The sequence below is a fragment of the Arabidopsis thaliana genome, chromosome 3 (assembly GCF_000001735.4).
Source record: "Arabidopsis thaliana chromosome 3, partial sequence".
Classification (NCBI taxonomy): Eukaryota; Viridiplantae; Streptophyta; class Magnoliopsida; order Brassicales; family Brassicaceae; genus Arabidopsis; species Arabidopsis thaliana.
Window position 1 is genome coordinate 10,795,900 of NC_003074.8, and position 20,130 is coordinate 10,816,029.

At 35.7% G+C, this 20,130-nt stretch overlaps 4 protein-coding genes across 6 annotated transcripts; 1 reads left to right on the forward strand and 3 right to left on the reverse strand.

The window, feature by feature from the left end:
* Window positions 1-795: 795 nt before the first annotated feature.
* Window positions 796-7,554, forward strand: AT3G28770 (transmembrane protein, putative (DUF1216); the record flags this gene model as incomplete). 3 transcript variants are annotated; one of them, NM_001338968.1, is made up of 4 exons in its annotated part: window positions 796-1,158; window positions 1,354-6,064; window positions 6,125-6,891; window positions 6,973-7,554. In NM_001338968.1, 4 exons carry the CDS (start codon window positions 817-819, stop codon window positions 7,336-7,338), a joined length of 6,186 nt encoding a protein of 2,061 aa, NP_001327907.1. In that variant the 3' UTR covers window positions 7,339-7,554. The 3 variants fall into 3 exon arrangements, with proteins under 3 accessions (NP_001327907.1, NP_189519.1, NP_001327908.1); NM_113798.2 differs by having other exon boundaries at window positions 1,354-6,891; NM_001338969.1 differs by having other exon boundaries at window positions 817-1,158; window positions 6,125-7,356.
* A 2,403-nt stretch (window positions 7,555-9,957) lies between these two features.
* Window positions 9,958-12,562, reverse strand: AT3G28780 (transmembrane protein, putative (DUF1216)). Its single transcript, NM_113799.5, has 2 exons — window positions 12,120-12,562; window positions 9,958-11,905 (listed from the first exon to the last, which is right to left on the reverse strand). Exons 1-2 carry the CDS (start codon window positions 12,468-12,470, stop codon window positions 10,232-10,234), a joined length of 2,025 nt encoding a protein of 674 aa, NP_189520.2. The 5' UTR covers window positions 12,471-12,562; the 3' UTR covers window positions 9,958-10,231.
* Window positions 12,563-14,679: 2,117 nt separating this feature from the next.
* Window positions 14,680-15,298, reverse strand: AT3G28785 (mutator-like transposase). The gene is made up of 2 exons (NM_001338970.1): window positions 15,117-15,298; window positions 14,680-15,039 (listed from the first exon to the last, which is right to left on the reverse strand). Exons 1-2 carry the CDS (start codon window positions 15,123-15,125, stop codon window positions 14,791-14,793), a joined length of 258 nt encoding a protein of 85 aa, NP_001326546.1. The 5' UTR covers window positions 15,126-15,298; the 3' UTR covers window positions 14,680-14,790.
* A 2,026-nt stretch (window positions 15,299-17,324) lies between these two features.
* Window positions 17,325-19,800, reverse strand: AT3G28790 (transmembrane protein, putative (DUF1216)). The gene is made up of 3 exons (NM_113800.4): window positions 19,333-19,800; window positions 18,036-19,244; window positions 17,325-17,938 (listed from the first exon to the last, which is right to left on the reverse strand). Exons 1-3 carry the CDS (start codon window positions 19,687-19,689, stop codon window positions 17,678-17,680), a joined length of 1,827 nt encoding a protein of 608 aa, NP_189521.1. The 5' UTR covers window positions 19,690-19,800; the 3' UTR covers window positions 17,325-17,677.
* Between the last annotated feature and the right edge of the window lie 330 nt (window positions 19,801-20,130).

The following is a 20,130-nucleotide window of genomic DNA, read 5'->3' on the forward strand; positions in this document are numbered from 1 at the left end:
TCCTATCTATATACTTTGTAGTTTTAACAGATTTTGCAGCTACGTCGTTTTGCACTAATCTTTTCTCAAAAATAAATTACAAAATTGGATTCGAACCCGTGAATTTTTGTTTTTAATATTAGCTTTTTTAATGAGTTTAGTAATATTTTGTTCTTTAAAGTGAATTTTTAATATAATAAAGAAAATTTTTTAGTAGTATATGCTTTTAGAAACTAATATTTTACTTTAAATACTATTTTCCTCTTCAAGATTTTAGAAACAGAGTTACATAAATTATAATTTTTATTCTAACATGCATTTAAATTTATTTTCATTCAAGCTCATTATTAACAACATTGAAGTAGATTACTTTTTTTTTTTCTGTTAAAAGTTGAACTATACTATTATTACTAATAATATTTTCTTAGTCTATTTTAAAATTTCATTTATTTTACTTCATTAGTTTTATATTGATTATATGTAACACAAATATAAAAAGATATGAATTAAATGAACATTGTAATTAAAATTTAAGATTAAACAAAAGTGTTTTGCTGATGTGGATACCTTAGATGGAGAGACTCTCTAATTATAGATATAGATGTATTTCATTTTTTTTCAATTTATTTGAGTTCTTCAAATCTACATGATTGGTTTGCTATCAGCAAATTAAAAACCACTAATAAGCTTGGTTTGCTATTTTTGTTCAAAGATGAGTCCATCAAAGTCTCTAAGTCATTGATTCCATATATCTAAACTTAGTTTTGTTACAGATTCACTTTCACTATATAAATAACGGATCAAGAAGGAAAGTTCCCATAATCATCATCACTAACCATGAGAAAAGTTTATTTGTTCTTCGTTTGTTGCATTGTTGCAACTAGTTTAACTCTCAATGTAGTTTTAGCACATGAGACGGTCGTGAATCCTCCAAACACGATCAAAGATATAGAGCCGTACATCTCGGATAGAGCCCTTGGGTTTGTGTTGAAGTTGGAGAACAATTGTCCTATAAGAGAACAGCTAAGATCATTCTTTGAGAAGCTAAAAGATCTTTTGAAGTTGGAGTCTTCTGTTACGCCGCTAATCGAGGACAACGAACCAAAGACATTCAAGTTTGATCTTAAGTCCAAATCCGAAAATCTCTTGCAAACGATGTTTATGCTTGGGAGAGGACTGGTAAGTTATCTTGAACAAAAATATTTCAAAGCTATGAACATAAATTCTAACGTAAACACTACCAAAAATATTTTGCATTTGGAACAATCAAAGTTCTAGTCTCATTTTATGTCCTTGCACAATGAAGATAGTTATAACGTTATAGCTTATGAACTTATGGAACTAATCAATGTTTTTATTTTGTGAATATGATAGTTGAGTTCAAGTATAAGAAAGGAGATGTTTGAAGTGATGAAATCACTAACTGAGTTACATGCTGCGATCGGTAGAGTTATTATAGAGAAACATATAAAAGGTGATGAAGCAATGTCACTTTCCTTGGAACAAAAGAACGCGGTAGAAACCTCGATAACTCAATGGGAACAAACGATTACCCGAATCGTGAAGATTGTTGTAGAGGTTAAGTCAAAAAGTTCAAGTGAGGCTTCGTCGGAAGAAAGCAGTAGTACTGAACACAACAATGTTACTACGGGCAGTAACATGGTGGAGACCAATGGAGAAAATTCAGAATCCACGCAAGAAAAAGGAGATGGCGTTGAAGGAAGCAATGGAGGTGATGTATCAATGGAGAATCTACAAGGCAATAAGGTGGAAGATCTTAAAGAAGGTAATAATGTTGTTGAGAACGGCGAAACAAAAGAGAACAATGGTGAAAATGTAGAATCTAATAATGAGAAGGAGGTAGAGGGTCAAGGAGAAAGTATTGGAGATTCGGCCATAGAGAAGAATTTGGAATCTAAAGAAGATGTTAAGTCGGAGGTCGAGGCGGCTAAAAATGATGGAAGTTCCATGACAGAGAATTTGGGAGAAGCTCAAGGAAACAATGGAGTTTCAACAATAGATAATGAGAAGGAAGTAGAGGGTCAAGGAGAAAGTATCGAAGATTCGGATATAGAGAAGAATTTGGAATCCAAAGAAGATGTTAAGTCGGAGGTAGAGGCGGCTAAAAATGCTGGAAGTTCCATGACAGGGAAGTTGGAAGAAGCTCAAAGAAACAATGGAGTTTCAACAAATGAAACAATGAATTCAGAGAACAAAGGAAGTGGAGAGTCTACGAATGATAAAATGGTAAATGCTACAACAAATGATGAAGATCACAAGAAGGAAAATAAGGAAGAGACTCACGAAAACAATGGAGAATCAGTGAAGGGTGAAAACTTGGAGAACAAGGCAGGTAATGAAGAATCAATGAAGGGTGAAAACTTGGAGAACAAGGTAGGTAATGAAGAATTAAAGGGCAATGCATCAGTAGAGGCCAAGACAAATAATGAAAGTTCTAAGGAAGAAAAGCGAGAAGAGAGTCAAAGAAGTAATGAAGTTTATATGAACAAAGAAACAACAAAAGGTGAAAATGTAAATATTCAAGGAGAGAGCATCGGAGACTCGACTAAAGATAATAGTTTGGAGAATAAAGAAGATGTTAAGCCAAAGGTAGATGCTAATGAAAGTGATGGAAATTCCACGAAGGAGAGGCATCAAGAGGCTCAAGTAAATAATGGAGTTTCAACAGAAGATAAGAACTTGGATAACATAGGAGCTGATGAACAGAAAAAAAATGATAAATCGGTAGAGGTTACAACAAACGATGGAGACCATACGAAAGAAAAGAGGGAAGAAACTCAAGGAAACAATGGAGAATCAGTGAAGAATGAGAACTTAGAGAATAAAGAAGATAAGAAAGAATTGAAGGATGATGAATCAGTAGGTGCAAAAACAAATAATGAAACTTCGCTGGAGGAAAAGCGGGAACAAACTCAAAAAGGTCATGATAATTCCATTAATAGCAAGATAGTGGATAATAAAGGTGGAAATGCAGATTCTAACAAGGAGAAAGAAGTACATGTTGGAGACTCAACTAATGATAATAATATGGAGAGTAAAGAAGACACTAAGTCAGAAGTAGAGGTCAAGAAAAATGATGGAAGTTCCGAGAAGGGAGAAGAAGGAAAAGAGAACAACAAAGATTCAATGGAAGATAAGAAATTGGAGAACAAAGAAAGTCAAACTGATTCGAAGGATGATAAATCTGTTGATGATAAGCAAGAAGAAGCTCAAATATACGGGGGAGAGTCTAAAGATGATAAGTCGGTAGAGGCTAAGGGGAAAAAGAAAGAGTCTAAGGAAAATAAGAAGACAAAGACTAATGAAAATAGGGTAAGGAATAAAGAAGAAAATGTTCAAGGAAACAAAAAAGAATCGGAGAAGGTAGAAAAAGGAGAGAAGAAAGAGTCTAAAGACGCAAAATCAGTGGAAACCAAGGACAATAAGAAACTTTCTAGTACAGAAAACCGAGATGAGGCTAAAGAACGTAGTGGTGAAGATAACAAAGAAGACAAGGAAGAGTCTAAGGACTATCAATCAGTTGAGGCTAAGGAAAAGAATGAAAATGGTGGAGTGGACACAAATGTAGGTAACAAAGAAGATAGTAAAGATTTAAAGGACGATAGATCAGTGGAGGTTAAAGCAAATAAGGAAGAATCCATGAAGAAAAAGCGTGAAGAAGTTCAAAGAAACGACAAAAGTTCAACAAAAGAAGTTAGAGATTTTGCTAATAACATGGATATAGATGTTCAAAAGGGAAGTGGAGAGTCAGTGAAATACAAGAAAGACGAAAAGAAGGAAGGAAATAAAGAAGAGAATAAAGATACAATCAATACTAGCTCAAAGCAAAAAGGAAAAGATAAGAAGAAGAAGAAGAAAGAGTCTAAAAATAGCAATATGAAGAAAAAAGAAGAAGATAAAAAAGAGTACGTAAACAATGAATTGAAGAAACAAGAAGATAATAAAAAAGAGACGACAAAGTCCGAAAACAGTAAATTAAAGGAAGAAAATAAAGATAACAAAGAGAAGAAAGAGTCTGAAGATAGTGCATCAAAGAATAGAGAGAAGAAAGAATACGAGGAGAAAAAATCGAAGACAAAAGAAGAGGCGAAAAAGGAGAAGAAAAAATCTCAAGATAAGAAAAGAGAGGAAAAAGACTCTGAAGAACGTAAATCTAAGAAGGAAAAAGAAGAATCTAGAGACCTTAAAGCTAAGAAAAAGGAAGAAGAAACAAAGGAGAAGAAAGAATCAGAAAACCATAAATCGAAGAAGAAAGAAGATAAAAAAGAGCATGAGGACAATAAATCGATGAAGAAGGAAGAAGATAAAAAAGAAAAGAAGAAACATGAAGAGAGTAAATCCAGGAAAAAAGAAGAGGATAAGAAAGACATGGAGAAACTGGAAGATCAAAACTCGAACAAAAAGAAAGAAGACAAGAATGAGAAGAAGAAGTCCCAACATGTTAAATTAGTGAAGAAGGAAAGTGATAAGAAAGAGAAGAAAGAAAATGAAGAAAAAAGTGAAACAAAAGAGATTGAAAGCAGTAAATCACAGAAAAATGAAGTGGATAAAAAAGAGAAGAAAAGTTCCAAAGACCAACAGAAGAAAAAAGAAAAAGAGATGAAAGAGTCTGAAGAAAAAAAGCTAAAGAAAAATGAAGAAGATAGAAAAAAGCAAACAAGTGTTGAAGAAAATAAGAAACAAAAAGAAACAAAGAAGGAGAAGAACAAGCCTAAAGACGACAAGAAAAATACTACAAAACAGAGTGGAGGCAAGAAAGAATCTATGGAATCGGAGTCAAAAGAAGCAGAAAATCAACAAAAAAGCCAAGCAACAACGCAAGCAGATAGTGACGAATCTAAGAATGAAATTTTAATGCAAGCAGATTCTCAAGCAGATTCTCATTCAGATTCTCAAGCAGATAGTGACGAATCTAAGAATGAAATATTAATGCAAGCAGATTCTCAAGCAACAACGCAACGCAATAATGAAGAAGATAGAAAAAAGCAAACAAGTGTTGCAGAAAATAAGAAACAAAAAGAAACAAAGGAGGAGAAGAACAAGCCTAAAGACGACAAGAAAAATACTACAAAACAGAGTGGAGGCAAGAAAGAATCTATGGAATCGGAGTCAAAAGAAGCAGAAAATCAACAAAAAAGCCAAGCAACAACGCAAGCAGATAGTGACGAATCTAAGAATGAAATTTTAATGCAAGCAGATTCTCAAGCAGATTCTCATTCAGATTCTCAAGCAGATAGTGACGAATCTAAGAATGAAATATTAATGCAAGCAGATTCTCAAGCAACAACGCAACGCAATAATGAAGAAGATAGAAAAAAGCAAACAAGTGTTGCAGAAAATAAGAAACAAAAAGAAACAAAGGAGGAGAAGAACAAGCCTAAAGACGACAAGAAAAATACTACAGAACAGAGTGGAGGCAAGAAAGAATCTATGGAATCGGAGTCAAAAGAAGCAGAAAATCAACAAAAAAGCCAAGCAACAACGCAAGGAGAGAGTGACGAATCTAAGAATGAAATTTTAATGCAAGCAGATTCCCAAGCAGATACTCATGCAAATTCTCAAGGAGATAGTGACGAATCTAAGAATGAAATATTAATGCAAGCAGATTCTCAAGCAGATTCTCAGACAGATAGTGACGAATCTAAGAATGAAATATTAATGCAAGCAGATTCTCAAGCAGATTCTCAGACAGATAGTGACGAATCTAAGAATGAAATATTAATGCAAGCAGATTCTCAAGCAAAGATTGGAGAATCGCTAGAAGATAATAAAGTAAAGGGCAAAGAAGATAATGGAGATGAAGTAGGTAAAGAGAATAGTAAAACTATAGAAGTTAAAGGAAGACACGAAGAGTCTAAAGATGGCAAAACAAATGAAAATGGAGGTAAGGAAGTTTCAACCGAAGAAGGTTCCAAAGATAGTAACATAGTTGAAAGAAATGGAGGTAAAGAAGATTCCATAAAAGAAGGCTCCGAGGATGGTAAGACAGTTGAAATTAATGGAGGTGAGGAACTTTCAACTGAAGAAGGTTCCAAAGATGGTAAGATAGAAGAAGGGAAGGAAGGTAAAGAAAACTCTACAAAAGAAGGTTCCAAAGATGATAAGATAGAAGAAGGGATGGAAGGTAAAGAAAACTCTACAAAGGAAAGTTCCAAAGATGGTAAGATAAATGAAATTCATGGTGATAAAGAAGCAACCATGGAAGAAGGCTCTAAAGATGGAGGTACAAATTCCACAGGAAAAGATTCCAAAGATAGTAAGTCAGTTGAAATCAACGGAGTTAAAGACGATTCTTTGAAAGATGATTCCAAAAATGGTGACATAAATGAAATAAACAATGGTAAGGAAGATTCCGTGAAGGATAATGTCACGGAGATTCAAGGAAACGATAATAGTTTGACAAACAGTACATCAAGTGAGCCCAATGGAGATAAACTAGATACCAATAAAGATTCTATGAAAAATAACACAATGGAAGCTCAAGGAGGTAGTAATGGAGATTCAACAAATGGGGAAACAGAGGAGACTAAAGAGAGCAATGTTTCTATGAACAACCAAAATATGCAAGATGTAGGAAGCAATGAAAATTCTATGAATAATCAAACAACAGGAACAGGAGATGACATCATTTCCACAACAACAGATACCGAGAGTAACACTTCTAAAGAAGTAACAAGTTTCATATCAAACCTTGAGGAGAAATCTCCAGGTACACAGGAGTTCCAAAGCTTCTTTCAGAAACTTAAAGATTACATGAAGTACTTGTGTCCGGTCTCTTCAACATTTGAGGCAAAAGATTCAAGATCTTACATGTCTGAGATGATAAGTATGGCTACAAAGCTCTCCGACGCTATGGCTGTCTTGCAAGCCAAGAAAAGTGGTTCAGGACAGGTGCGTTTAATTAAAACCATCCTCTAACTATCTCATGATGGATAAGCTCAAAACTGAATTTTATTTTAATTTTTCTAACAGATGAAAACGACACTACAAGGATATCAACAAGAAGTGATGAAGACTCTAACTATCTTACAATCGGTTATGGGCAAAGCCGTAACTGAACAACAAAGCAAAGATAGTGGTTCCTTGACACTTACGTTATCACAGCAACAAGCAATTAAGGAAATAGTGTTGAAGTGGGAACAAGTGATGTCTCAATTTGTGAAAATTGCTACAGAGAGTGAGAAACAATTTTCACTCGAGATTTCAACTGAAAACGGCTACCACATGAAGAAAAGTTATAACTCTAGCTCGAGTTCGAGTTCTAGTTCAAGTTCAAGTTCAAGATCGGATTTGAAACTTAACGGTGAACATTTGAAGGGGATGGGTATGAATGGTTAGAGAGTACGTTATGTGAATAATAAACTCCACATAATATTAATTATTATTAACTAGATATTTTTTTCTATTTTTTTTTTTGTAAAGTAATTACATATCGTCCTGAAGTTTAGATTTTGGATAAAATATTGAACATGATTACAAATTATGTAAATTTTGTTTTGTGGATATGTAAATAAAAGAAATCTCATTTGGCTAGAATAAATAATTGGTTTTATTGTTTGTTTTTTTGAGATGGTGTGGATGTAATGTATAGCCAACACAAACGACTATAGCCAACAAAAATCCATGGCCAATCATTACTCAAGTACACACTGATACCACATAAATTATTTGTAGCTAATTATCAATGACCAACTTACAAAAATTCCAGTAGCTATATATCTACTTCGACCACACTCTTTTCGTGGCTAAAGATTGAAATGGGTTTAGCTATTTTAGCCACCAAGTATTTGTGTGAACTTACCCAATTAACCAAAAAACTGCATTGTCCACTCATATACTTTAGTTTTACATGGTGTTAGATATTTTTATTTTTATCTAATCATGTTTATACTGAAAATTTTCCTTACTCATTTAAGTACAGAATTTCATTTCCCTTTTAAGATAAGCAGGTGTCCGCAATATTGTGTGTTTTGTGGCGAAAAGGATGAGTCTCGAGATCACCTTTCTCTTGCATATACGGATACCTTTACTGCTTGGTCGTCACTAAGAGGTCATCTCCTCAATCCAGGATCACTCTGAACTGATGTGACATGCTCCGTAATCTAATAAAGAAAAAAAGAAAAAGATTGCCAGTTACCTTAAGTATAACAGAACATATAGTTACACATGTCAAGCAAATTAAAGATATTCAGGTACATGATATATATGGATTGCATGATCATATATACGAGATATATGGCTTCATGTAGTCAACATCTTAAATATAGAATCTCAAGTTAACCAATCGACTGTCTCTAGAGTTGTCTAACAAAATTATTCAAAACTAATCTTTTAATTTATTTTGAATAAAAATATTTTTATTTGGTGTTGTATAATCAAAAATCATATTCTATATCTAATATAAATATATTTTGCATAGATATTTAATGCATTGATTTTTATAATTGTTAGCTATTTTAATTTCAAAACTAAACTACGAATGGAAAAAAAGATTTAAATTTCTTAAGATATGTAAATTTAAATTAAAACAGGAAAATCTTATTAAAAACAATTAAGTAAAGGATTTTTTTTTGTATGATCAATTATAAAGTTTTAAAAAGTTTTAACTTCTAATTTTTATTAAGAAATAAATCATTAGAATCAAACCCAACGCCGAAGTCAGTCGACTGCTTAACATGAGATTGTTTGTTTATGATGTTGACCACATGATGTTATTACTTCGTATATGTGGCCATGTAATCCATATATATCAAGTAGCTGAATGTCTTTTAGTTTACTTGACATGTGTGACCATGTGTTCCACTATACTTGAAATAACCGTCAATCTTTTTTCCAAAAATAAACTTAGCCCATTGGATTCCATTCTAATTAATATGGTTCTCTAAACTGCGATTAACTATGTGTGGCGGGAAAGAAATAAAAGAAAGATTTTTTTATATTATCATCACTTATATTTTTGATCTAATCCTATTAAAAATGATGATTAGTCTATCATTTCTATCTATGTGCAACACTTCAGATTAAGATAAACAGCTCTACGAACAACTCTAAAACGTGTAGTTCACCTCTCGCAACACTCGACTCTCTTACTGACAATTCTTAGATGCACCATACCAACAACGGAAAATTTACCCCTAACACTCGAGATCATGACGGACGGCCCTGTCTACATCGCTCTAGAATTTCTGATTAGTATGGAACCACTAATCTACAAAAAAAAGTGCACTCTCTAAGAATCAAAGCCAGACATGTTGTAGAAACTTTTAAACCAAGGGACTTCCACACATATATAGATGTTTATGATTTAAAGATAATAACTTATATACTAATCAGTAATCAATGTTGATTTTTTCTCGGAAATATGAATGCAAGATATCATCTTTGGTTAAGGGTTTTTTTCGTATACATGGGTACAACAACTAGGAAGCAAAAAATCTCCTACAAACTTTACAGATACATAAGAGCCCTGAGAATACAATATGGTATTGTTCTAACGACTCTCTGACGCTAAATAAAATTTGAAGAGTCCACAAACTGATACATAAGATTTACAATAATAAGGATGAGTAGGTTAGTGTAATAAACTTACACTAGCAGAGTACGTTAGTGTTGATGTTTTTAGGACCGTGGTTGGTTGTTTTAGGATAGTCCTTGACGGATAGGTATTGTCATAGTCCGTAACTATCTTACTTTGTTATGTGTTATTCCGCTTTGACATCTTTAGCGATAAGACATGTACTGCCTCTACTGTTATTAATCACAAACGCAACAAGTAAATCATTAAATAATATACACAAATGTTTTACTATTTTCTATTGTCTCTTCGATTTATGCACACATTACTCACAACTAAAAAAACTTGTCCAGTTTATATCACCAACCAAAACTTTGACTAGTTAGGGAAAGCTATGAGATAAAGAAAAACTTAAGGCAAAAGACTGAAAATTTGATTTAATGTATCATATATGCAAACCCATTTGCATTCATATTCTTTAAAAAAAAAATGTATCATGTATATATCCAAAATTTCTTGTATTCATATTTTTACAAAAGGAAAAAGGGAGTTAATTTTATATCCATGCAATATGCGTGAATATAATTCTCTAGTATTGAGTGTATGTAATTAATAGTCTTAAAGCAAAACATTCTACAGCTCGCTGCTGTAACTAAGCAGGGCCATCTCTTTATTGACATAATAGTATTAATAGGTTTTTGACCTCTGGGTCTAAATCTACGAGTCCGCATTGGCGCTGTCGGAGCTTTTCTCTTCCGAGGAATGGCTGACGGAGCTTTTGCCTGCGGATTTTGAGTGTGTCTTTTGATAGTTGGTAGATTGATAGCTAGCACTGCCGGCTTGTCCTCCCATAGATTGGCCTCCGAAAGTTCCACCTTCCATCGAGCTTTCACTTGCACTTCCACTTGGGCCACCCGCAGAGGGACTACCGGTTGGACTTCCACCTGTAGAATCTGTGTAGGTTCCTCCACTCGCGCCACCGGCAGTAGCACTCCCCCCACTAGCGCTTTCACTCGTGCCACCAGCAGCAGTGCTTCCACCACTAGAACTCTCACTCACGCCACCGGCAGCAGCGCTTCCACCACCCATTGAACTCGTTTCGGTGCTAGTTCCACTACCGGCTTCAGTTGAGCCTCCGGCAGCGGCTCCACCATTGGCCTCAGTCGAGCCACCGGAAGCAGCTCCAGCACTAGCACTTTCACTACCAGTTGAGCCACCAGAAGCAACTCCACTGCTAGTGCTTTCACCGCCGGTTTCAGCCGAGCCACCGGAAGCAGCTCCACCACTAGCACTCTCACCACCGGATGCAGCTCCACCACTAGCGCTTTCATCACTGGTTTCAGCTGAGCCACCGGAAGTAGCTCCAGTGCTTTCACCACCACTTTCAACCGAGCCACTGGAAGCAGCTCCACCACTAGCACTTTCTCCACCGGATGCAGCTCCACCACTAGCGCTTTCACCACCGGTTTCAGCTGAGCCACCGGTTTCAGGTGAGCCACCGGATGTAGCTCCACCACTAGCGCTTTCACCACCGGATGCAGCTCCACCACTACCGCTTTCACCACCAGTTTCAGCCGAACCACCGGAAGCAGCTCCAGCACTAGCACTTTCACCACCAGTTTCAGCTGAACCACCAGAAGCAGCTTCACCACTTTCACCACCGGTTTTAGCTGAGGCACCGGAAGCAGCTCCAGCACCAGAAGCAGCTCCACCACTAGCACTTTCACCACCGGTTTCAGCCGAACCACCAGAAGTGTCAGCGGCAGCAGCTCCACCACTAGCGGTTTCACCAGCAGCAGCACCTCCACTATCGGCACTAGCAGCACCTCCACTATCGGCACCAGCAGCACCTCCACTATCGGCACCAGCAGCATCTCCACTATCGGCAGTTGCTGCACTTCCACTCTCCCCAGCTGCTCCAGCAGAAGAGGAATCACCACCCATTGAACTTTCTCCTCCGGCAGAACCATCAGTTGTACTTCCACTAGGGCCACCAGCAGTGCTTCCACTACCATCATCACTTGGATATGATGGACTACCTGCCGAACTTCCACTATCACCAGTGGTGTCTCCATAGCTTCCACCGTCCGTAGGACTCCCAGTGTCGGCGGAGGGAGAACCGCTGTCAGAGCCTGGACTTCCACTATCACCACTGCTTCCAAGGCCAGAGCTTCCACCTCCAAGAAGTGATGACAGATCAATCTTTGCGCCGTCACCATTCTGATCGCCAACTTTTTTCACAAATTGACCAATCACTTGTGCCCATTTTGCCATAGATGTAACTAACTCTCTTCTTTGTTCACTTGTCATCATTGTTGCACCGCTCCTCTTAAATTCAGCAAATGTTTTCCCCATTGACATCAAACTCTCGATCAATTTGCTCGTATCAGCCTATCACATAACCAAGAATAATTAAACATACAAAAAATGTAATGCTCAAACAATTGGGTTCGGTTAGTAACACAAAACAATATAATTTTTAAGCAGTAAATGATTCATAAATAACTTAAAAATCGTAAGATGTAGCCATATAAGATAACAATATCAAAAAGCTGAGAGTAATCTTCTAATACTCATGTGAACAATAATAAAATATGAAATTTACCGATGATCCTCCTTTGACACCCAATGCAGAGATAGCCTTGAAGAGGCCCTCAGCTTGTTGTTTCATTTGAGACTGGAACTCTGAAGACGACCCTTTTGCCGTGTTTATGAAGGACATGAAAGCTTTCAGCTTTGAGAAGAAATCCTTGTACTCTCCTTTTTCCGGAGCCATATTCTCAAGGTTATCCACAAAACTAAGCATACCTTTGTAAGCAAAAGGCTCAAAGTCTTGGGAATTTTTAGGAAATTTATTCATGTAATGCCTTAATAAGAATACACCTTGCGCTTCATATATGGTACTTGATGCTACTAGTATTAACATTAGACATATTGCTATAGGAAATCTAGCCATTGTTTTGTCAGATATGTAAAAGAAAGATTTGAAGGATTTTTTTATTTTTTGTTTTTTAAATTTCTATTATTATTTTTGGGTTTTTGAATGATTTTTTTTAATGAGAGGATTTGGCTTATATAGATGCTGAAAATTTCTAAATTTGAGTAAGAGAAATTGGTGGATCCATTTAAGGTCGCGAGAGAATAGCCAAAGAGAGACTAATGGTTCTCATGTCCCATAACCGATTTCGACGGTGAATTGTGTTGCTCTTATGGTTTATATCATTCTATATTTAGAGAATAAATTACTTGTAAGTTGTAATATTAATGTACTATGCACGCAATTTATGTTTTGTAGAAATGTTAGAATCTTTTGAATGCTTATTACATTCCGGTTTATGCATTACTTGATTTTATAATTTTCATTAGTTGATTAAGTTTCAAATTTAAGATTAAATAATGACACATGTCGATGTTGTAATCTTATTAATTATTTCATGTGTCACTCTCTAAAAGTTTTGTTGAAATTATATATTTGTAACTAGTATATGTAAGGCTCATACTAATTTAAGTTGAACTTTACTTACAAATTACACAATTAGTTTCTAGTCTTCCAATGTATAACATGGTTTATATCCCAACATATATAGGGTTCGAACAATTTTGTTGTTATTACGCAGGCATTCAAAGTTTTTTGGAATCATTGAACCGCCTTGAATAGGAGGTCAATATCACAGAATATGGAGATTGGAGAGTTAGATAAAGTGTGGGATACGGGTTTTGCTCTCTATGACTAATTCGACCCAAACAAAGATTGATTAAGTCAAACAAGCAGCGAATATGAAAAAACGATCCATTAGAACAACAGCCCATCAAGCATGCTAGCTCGGTCCAATGCGCTTCTGCACAATAAAATAAATTTGGAAGAGTAAAATCGAAAAACCACAAGAGAGACAAAAGGAACTCTATGTCAGCTCTTAGCTTATAAATAGCACAAGACATTGTTGGCAACAATATCTGGACTTGAAGTCATTACCTAGCAAATTTAAGAGAGAATTGTTGCCTACCTCGTTTTATTTCTTACTTTTCTGTTTTTCATTCAATATGTCGGTTTTATGTTCTGTACGTTATTGTTCTCGTTCATCATTAATAAAAAAAGTTGTTTCCTTCTCCCCAAAAACTTTTTAGTTATTTATGTTACAACTTTGGTAAAAACATAAAGCGAAACTTTTGTGGGAAAGATAAAGAGAGTGTGAATGTAACATGTACCTAATGTTTTGCTATATACTTTATAAAAGAATATTTCATGATTTAGAGGGTCTTTTAAAATATATATATATATATATATATATATATATATTTATATATTAATAATATCATGTTTTTAGTAAATATAAATTTATTTAATCTACTTTTATATGTAATATCTTTTAATATTAGTTAGATTGTATAATAAAGAAAATTTGTGACGACAATGTGGGATCAATTTCTCCAAACTAGTTAAGAGGGTGAGTGACCATAAGAATAAACTCGTTTTACTTAAGCCCTGACACGAAAGAGTACAAGACTCCTAAGGGCGGATTTTTATCTATTCTGCCATCATCAGCAAAAAAAAAATTCTATTTTGCCACTTTGAAAATTGAATTTCGTTTTGATTTTTTTTTAAATAGAAAAGTAGAGGGATTTTACAAAATAACCTTGTTATTTTAAGAAAATTACATGACCCAACCACATATCCACAGATCCGATCCATTGTCATTGGGTTTTCCCCCAAATCGTTTTCTTCTAACCTAAATAATTTTTAAAAAAAATCAAAATTGTCGCTTTCTTCTCCGATTAACCTAAACGGCGATTTTTCCGGCGATTCTCGAAAATTTCCGTCGCTTCTTTCCGCGATCAGTTCACCGTCACCAGTTTCATCTTTGCTTCTTCACCAAACAATTTCTTGAAAACTTTTAACCTAAGTAAAATTTTACCAAATCAAAACTGTTGACATCCACTTTGTTTGTTCCGTCTCCGGCGATTCCAAAATCATCAAAACCGAATTTCGCGGCCGGTCAATATACATAATTTAAAATACAATACTGGGCTAAGTTGTTCCAGTTGGCCGGTCAATACACATAATTTAAAATACAATACTGGGCTAAGTTGTCCCAGTTGGCCGGTCAATACACATAATTTAAAATATAATACTAGCTAAGTTGTCCCAGTTGGCCGTTCAATACACCTAATTTAAAATAGGAAAATACATGTCTAATTAGGTTCAAATATTACATAAAATCCAGAAACATAACATAATGCCATAGACCATCCTCAATAACATAAAACACATCATATGATTACCATGTAGAAAGTAATGCCCTAAGCCTATCAATCTCGACTTCTTTGGGCAGTAACCTTTCTTTAAGGGTTTCAATTTCGCCTTGCATAAGATGAACAGTTTCCCGGATAGACTCCAAAGCATGATTACATGCTAGTTGTCCTTGTCTTAGTGCAGAATCAAGTGAGTGATTTACCTTCTCAAGCTCCTCAGTTACCGCCTGATCCCACCACTGAATAAGGTGGTTTCGGGACTCGTACTCTTCATCCTGCGAAAGAGAGAAGACTTCATAAATATAGGCACTTGTACTTTGTTGTTCCAATGAAATGAAACACAATACCTTACTTTAAGCATTAGGCATTTGTACACTCTTTCGCCTTGCTTGTAACCAGTTTTGCACACTTGAAGTGTTACAGGCTTACCACAAAAACATTTGACTGGAACACCCCAATTTGCATCGGCACTCGCCTCTCCACTATTTCAACTAGCTTCGGATGTGGATGGTTGAGAGTAACTATAGGGCATCTATAGAACAGAGAAAGATAGACATATGTTACATCGAAATTACGGAGAATCCCTAGATCTACATCGGCATTCACACTACCCTAGATCTACATCTATCTCATAGAACCCTAGATCTACTTCGAAATTACGGCGGCTAGAAACCCTTTATCATACCTTGTTAGTAGTTGTCGTCAGCGGGGGCTGGAAACCCCTAATTTCAGTTGTTGTCGTCGGTGATGTTGAGAAAGAGAGAAGAACGAGAGAGAGAGAAAGTGAAAGTGAGAGAAGAGTGAAATAGAAGAGAGAGAGAGAAAGAGAGATGAAATCCCGAATAAATAGGGAGAAACTATGTAGTGTGAACACAATAATCGTAGTGTGAACGCAAGTCGTGGGGTCTATTTTTTAAAAATATTATTTATTAGAATATGCAGAATATACATAGTTGTATGTATATGTACAGTTGGCCGGATTCACAAACAGTTGAACTATTCTAAATTTTATGTTTTTGAAGTTGAACCTCAAAAACCAATTCATTTTTTTAGTTGGTCCCATAAGTTTTAACATATTAATGACTTTTAATAAGTTTTGATAGAAACATATTTAAGAAATATCTATTTTCATACATAATGTATGTACATTGGACAATCATGAACTAAATGTTCCTTGTTATACATAGGTGATTTATTAGGAAACCTTAAAGTTTAATAATAACAATGTTGTAATATCATATTTTAGATTTATTCAATGTTTAGTTCTTGTTAATAGCTGAAAATAATGAGAATTATTTATTAATTTTGTTAACCCTAAAATACAGATACATATATCAGTTGTCTCAGTTGAACTTAAAAAAATACATTAAACTTGCAAGAATTCAATAAACTTGCACATATTCAATACAAATACGAAAACATAAAAAAGAGTTGTCGAAGTTTAAAATAGTACATCATACTTGCAAATAATATAATACAAATACAAGTGAACTCAGTTGTATTGGTTGAACCCTTTCTGCAGTTGGCCAGGTTGTTCCAGTTGAACCCTTTCTGTAGAAGACTTAATCAAACTTCTTCAGGCTGCAGCCAAGCCTCCACTGTTTGTAACTCAATTTCACCTTCCTTGAGGTTTCATCTATTCCAATCTTCTTGCATATCTTTTCTACTAACATAGAGTATGTTACCTTTGACGTCCTCAACAATACACCGCTTAAAGAATTGTTTGAAATCTACTCATGCTCTTCTGAATAATACTCATTGTCGAATTGTATGAATGTGTGCTTGTTCTTCATCGTCTCCTGTAACTACAAATAAATTATTAAAACACAGTTACGTAATCATTCAGATTTAGACATAATTCACTAATACCGTTTGTACCACATGTCCTATTGTTTGTACCCCTTGTACTATTATGTCTCATTGTTACCATTTGTCCCAGTTCGTCAATTCTGGGTTTTACAAATCGTTAATTTCGATTGAACACTTACTGAACTCTCTGATTCAAAACGATACAACAGCCCAGAATCAACAATACAACAATTTTATGTTATTAACAACTAACTCGAACAAAAAATTCACATTAATCTACAAATCAAAAGGAGATCAGATTTACTTTTGCTGGTGAGGAGGAAGCTAATTTTGGGAGCAGATTTTCATCTTGGAAGCTACGAAGACCTCGAAAACTAACTCGTCGGTGAAATCAGAGCTCAAGTCGCCGCCGAAATCGGAGCTCAAGTCGCCGGCGAAATCGGAGCTTTAGTGGTCGGAGGTCCGTATAAACACGATGCAGAAATGAAATGGAATTAACTGTTTTCTTTTTTTCTTTTTTTACTAATTCTTCTCAGTTATTCATTAAGGACAGAGGGGTAATTGCACACCAAAGAGTGGTACTCAGAATAAAAAGTGGTACGTCAGAATTGTTTTTCAAAAATGATGGCAGAATAGAACGTGGCTCCCTAAGAGCATCATTATTGATGGTATTTTAGCCAAATCTTAGGCTAAAATTTGTGAAGAAAGAGCTTTTATATAAGAACTTTTAGACTTATATAACAGCTTTTTTCACAAATCTTAGCCTAAAATTTTGCTAATATATTTTATATAGGATTTTTTGTGGACACAATTCACTACACTAACGAAATTATAGGACTTATTTCTTGGAAGAGGAAAAATATTCAAAATCCCTTTAATGGGTCTTACACTTCTGTATATTAACATACAGAGTGCTTAGTCTATCTTTATTTTTTACATAGTTTTTTTAACTTGCTTACGTCGGTTTATAGGTATACCGATCTTAGTTTTATTTAAAACCAAAAACAAAATCTCTACTTAGCTACTAAATATAATATTTTTGGGCGGTACTAGTTTGTCTTTCTTGCTGGTTTATGGCTCATTGATGTAGCTTTGGCTTTGTACTCAGTTTTTCATGGCCATCTTTGCACTTCCCTGAGAGGAAGAAGAAGACGAAGATGAAGATGAAGATGAAGATGAACTTGAAGAAGCAGCCGTCTCAACGAATTGGGTTGTGACTTGTTCCCACTTGGTGATTGTCTGCTTAAGCTCTGTCTGTTGTGTTGATGTCACTGTCTTGCCACTCACGATTTGACTGTTGATGTCTTGTAGTTCCTTGAGACTCTGCATCACTTCTTGTTGGCAAGATGCCATGGAGGTCTTGGTCTATATTAACAAAACAAGAAAACAAAGATCATTTTGTTTCAATCTTTAAAAGAATCATAATATTAGAGTTTGAAGTATGGTTTCGTTTTACGCGTACCTCTTCGGATTTGCTAAACCTTGAACTCACGAACATCATTGCCTCAGCTATTTTTGAAGCAGCAGATCTCATCCCGGTGACCAATTCTTTTGCGTTTGAGGTAGATAGCTTTGCGGAAGCAGACATGGAAGTCTTTAGCTTTTCAAAGAAGACCTTGAGCTCTGAATTTCCAGTGTACTTCTTCTCCAAGTTAGAAATGAAAGAATTGACTTCTGAGGAAGTTTGTGTCTCAACTTCTTTTACTGATGTGGTGGATGAGCTACTAGATGAACTTTTGCTGTTGGACTCTTTCTTTTGAGAAGCAGCACTTTCTTCAGCACTTGCACTAGCACCAGCACTTGCACTTGCACTTGCTCCAGCACTTGCACTTGCACTTCCTTTCGAAGAGGCTTTACCATCAGTAGAAGTTGAGGGAGTAGGGCTGCCACTGGGACTTCCGCTCGGACTTCCCGAAGATGTACCGGTAGTGTCTTTGTAAGTGTCTCCAGAGCTTCCTTTGTTGGTTTCTTTTGTCTTGGAAACACTTCCGCTAGCAGCACTTTCACTTTCACTCTTAGAATTAGATTCTTTTTTCATCGAAGCACTCTCACTTCCTTTCTCAGAGGTTTTGCCAGCAGCAGGAGTTGAAGGGGCTGGCGTAGAAGGGGTAGGTGTAGAAGGAGTGGGCGTAGAAGGAGTGGGTGTAGAAGGAGTGGGTGTAGAAGGAGTAGGTGTAGAAGGGGTGGGCGTGGGGCTTCCACTTGGACTGGCGCCTGAAGATGAACCAGTAGTGTCTTTGTAAGTGTTACCAGAACTTCCACCGCTGACTTCTTTTGTCTTGGCTGAAGAAGAACTTTTGCTACCAGCCTCAGTTTTTGATCCGGTGTTAGTTTCGATGCTTCCAGCCGTTGATTCACTTCCGGATTTGCTGGACGTGCCTTGTGATTTGGTGTTTGAGGAACTCTCATTATCGGATGAAGAGGAGCCATCACTTCCACTAGAACTTCCAATGCTGGCATTAACATCAACATCAAGACCGTAAGACGATTCATCAATCGACTTTCCTCTCTTCTCGGCGACACTCTTTACGAATGTTATAACCATTCGAGTCCATTTCACCATAGCCACAACCAACTCTTTCTTTTGCTTCAATGACATCATCCTTGAACCTTGCCTCTTCTGCTCAACCAAAGTCTTTCCCATTGACAACATGGTCATTTTTAACTCCGACTGTCGTGTAAAACAAGGAACATTTAGGTTTAGAAAACACAACAAATGTTTTTTTTATATCTTATGAATGTTTTGGTATTAGACTTACTGATTGGCTGCTTTTGCTTCCAGTCAATGCAGACATAGCCTTGGAAAGCAATTCACATCTCCCATTCATCTCCACATCGATGTTTTTCGATGCGGATATCGATGCTGAGCTGATAAAGCTCATGTAAGACTTGAACGTTGAAAAGAATTGTTTGAACTCTCTAGTTGCGGGACATCCACCTTCAAGGTTGCTCACGAGCATCAACATACCTTTGCCAGCATAAGGGGCAAAGTCGATACAACGTCTGGGAAACTTCCTCCTCAAGTAAAGCTTTAACAAGAAAGTCCCTTGCACTTCATAAACCACACTTGATGCAACCATAAACACCAGACATATTGCTAGTAAATTTTTCGCCATTTTTTTTATATATAAGAAAAGTTAAATAGAACAGAGCAAGACAATTATTTTTTTTTCTTTTTTTTTCTTTTTTATATATATTTTTGTCTTTTTTTTTGATTTTGGAATGATTTTTGTTTCTAGGAGAAACTGGGTTTATATAGATGCTTAAGAAGTCTATTTTTAAGTTAGTGCGAGTAAATAGTGGATTGATTTAAGGTCACGAGAGAATAGCATAATAAGAGGTTCACATTTTAATTTACTTTCTATTTTTACGGCAATTTATGTTGCTGTGCGCAATTCTCTTCAATCTATATTTAGAAGGATCAAATTATTGACACTGATTAATTCGAACCCTTGACTACTTCATCACACTAAAAAATGTGATATAATTACATTTCTGACTTTAAATTATTGGTGTAGATGCTACTGGCATGTAACTTGAATTGCCATGTAATGTAA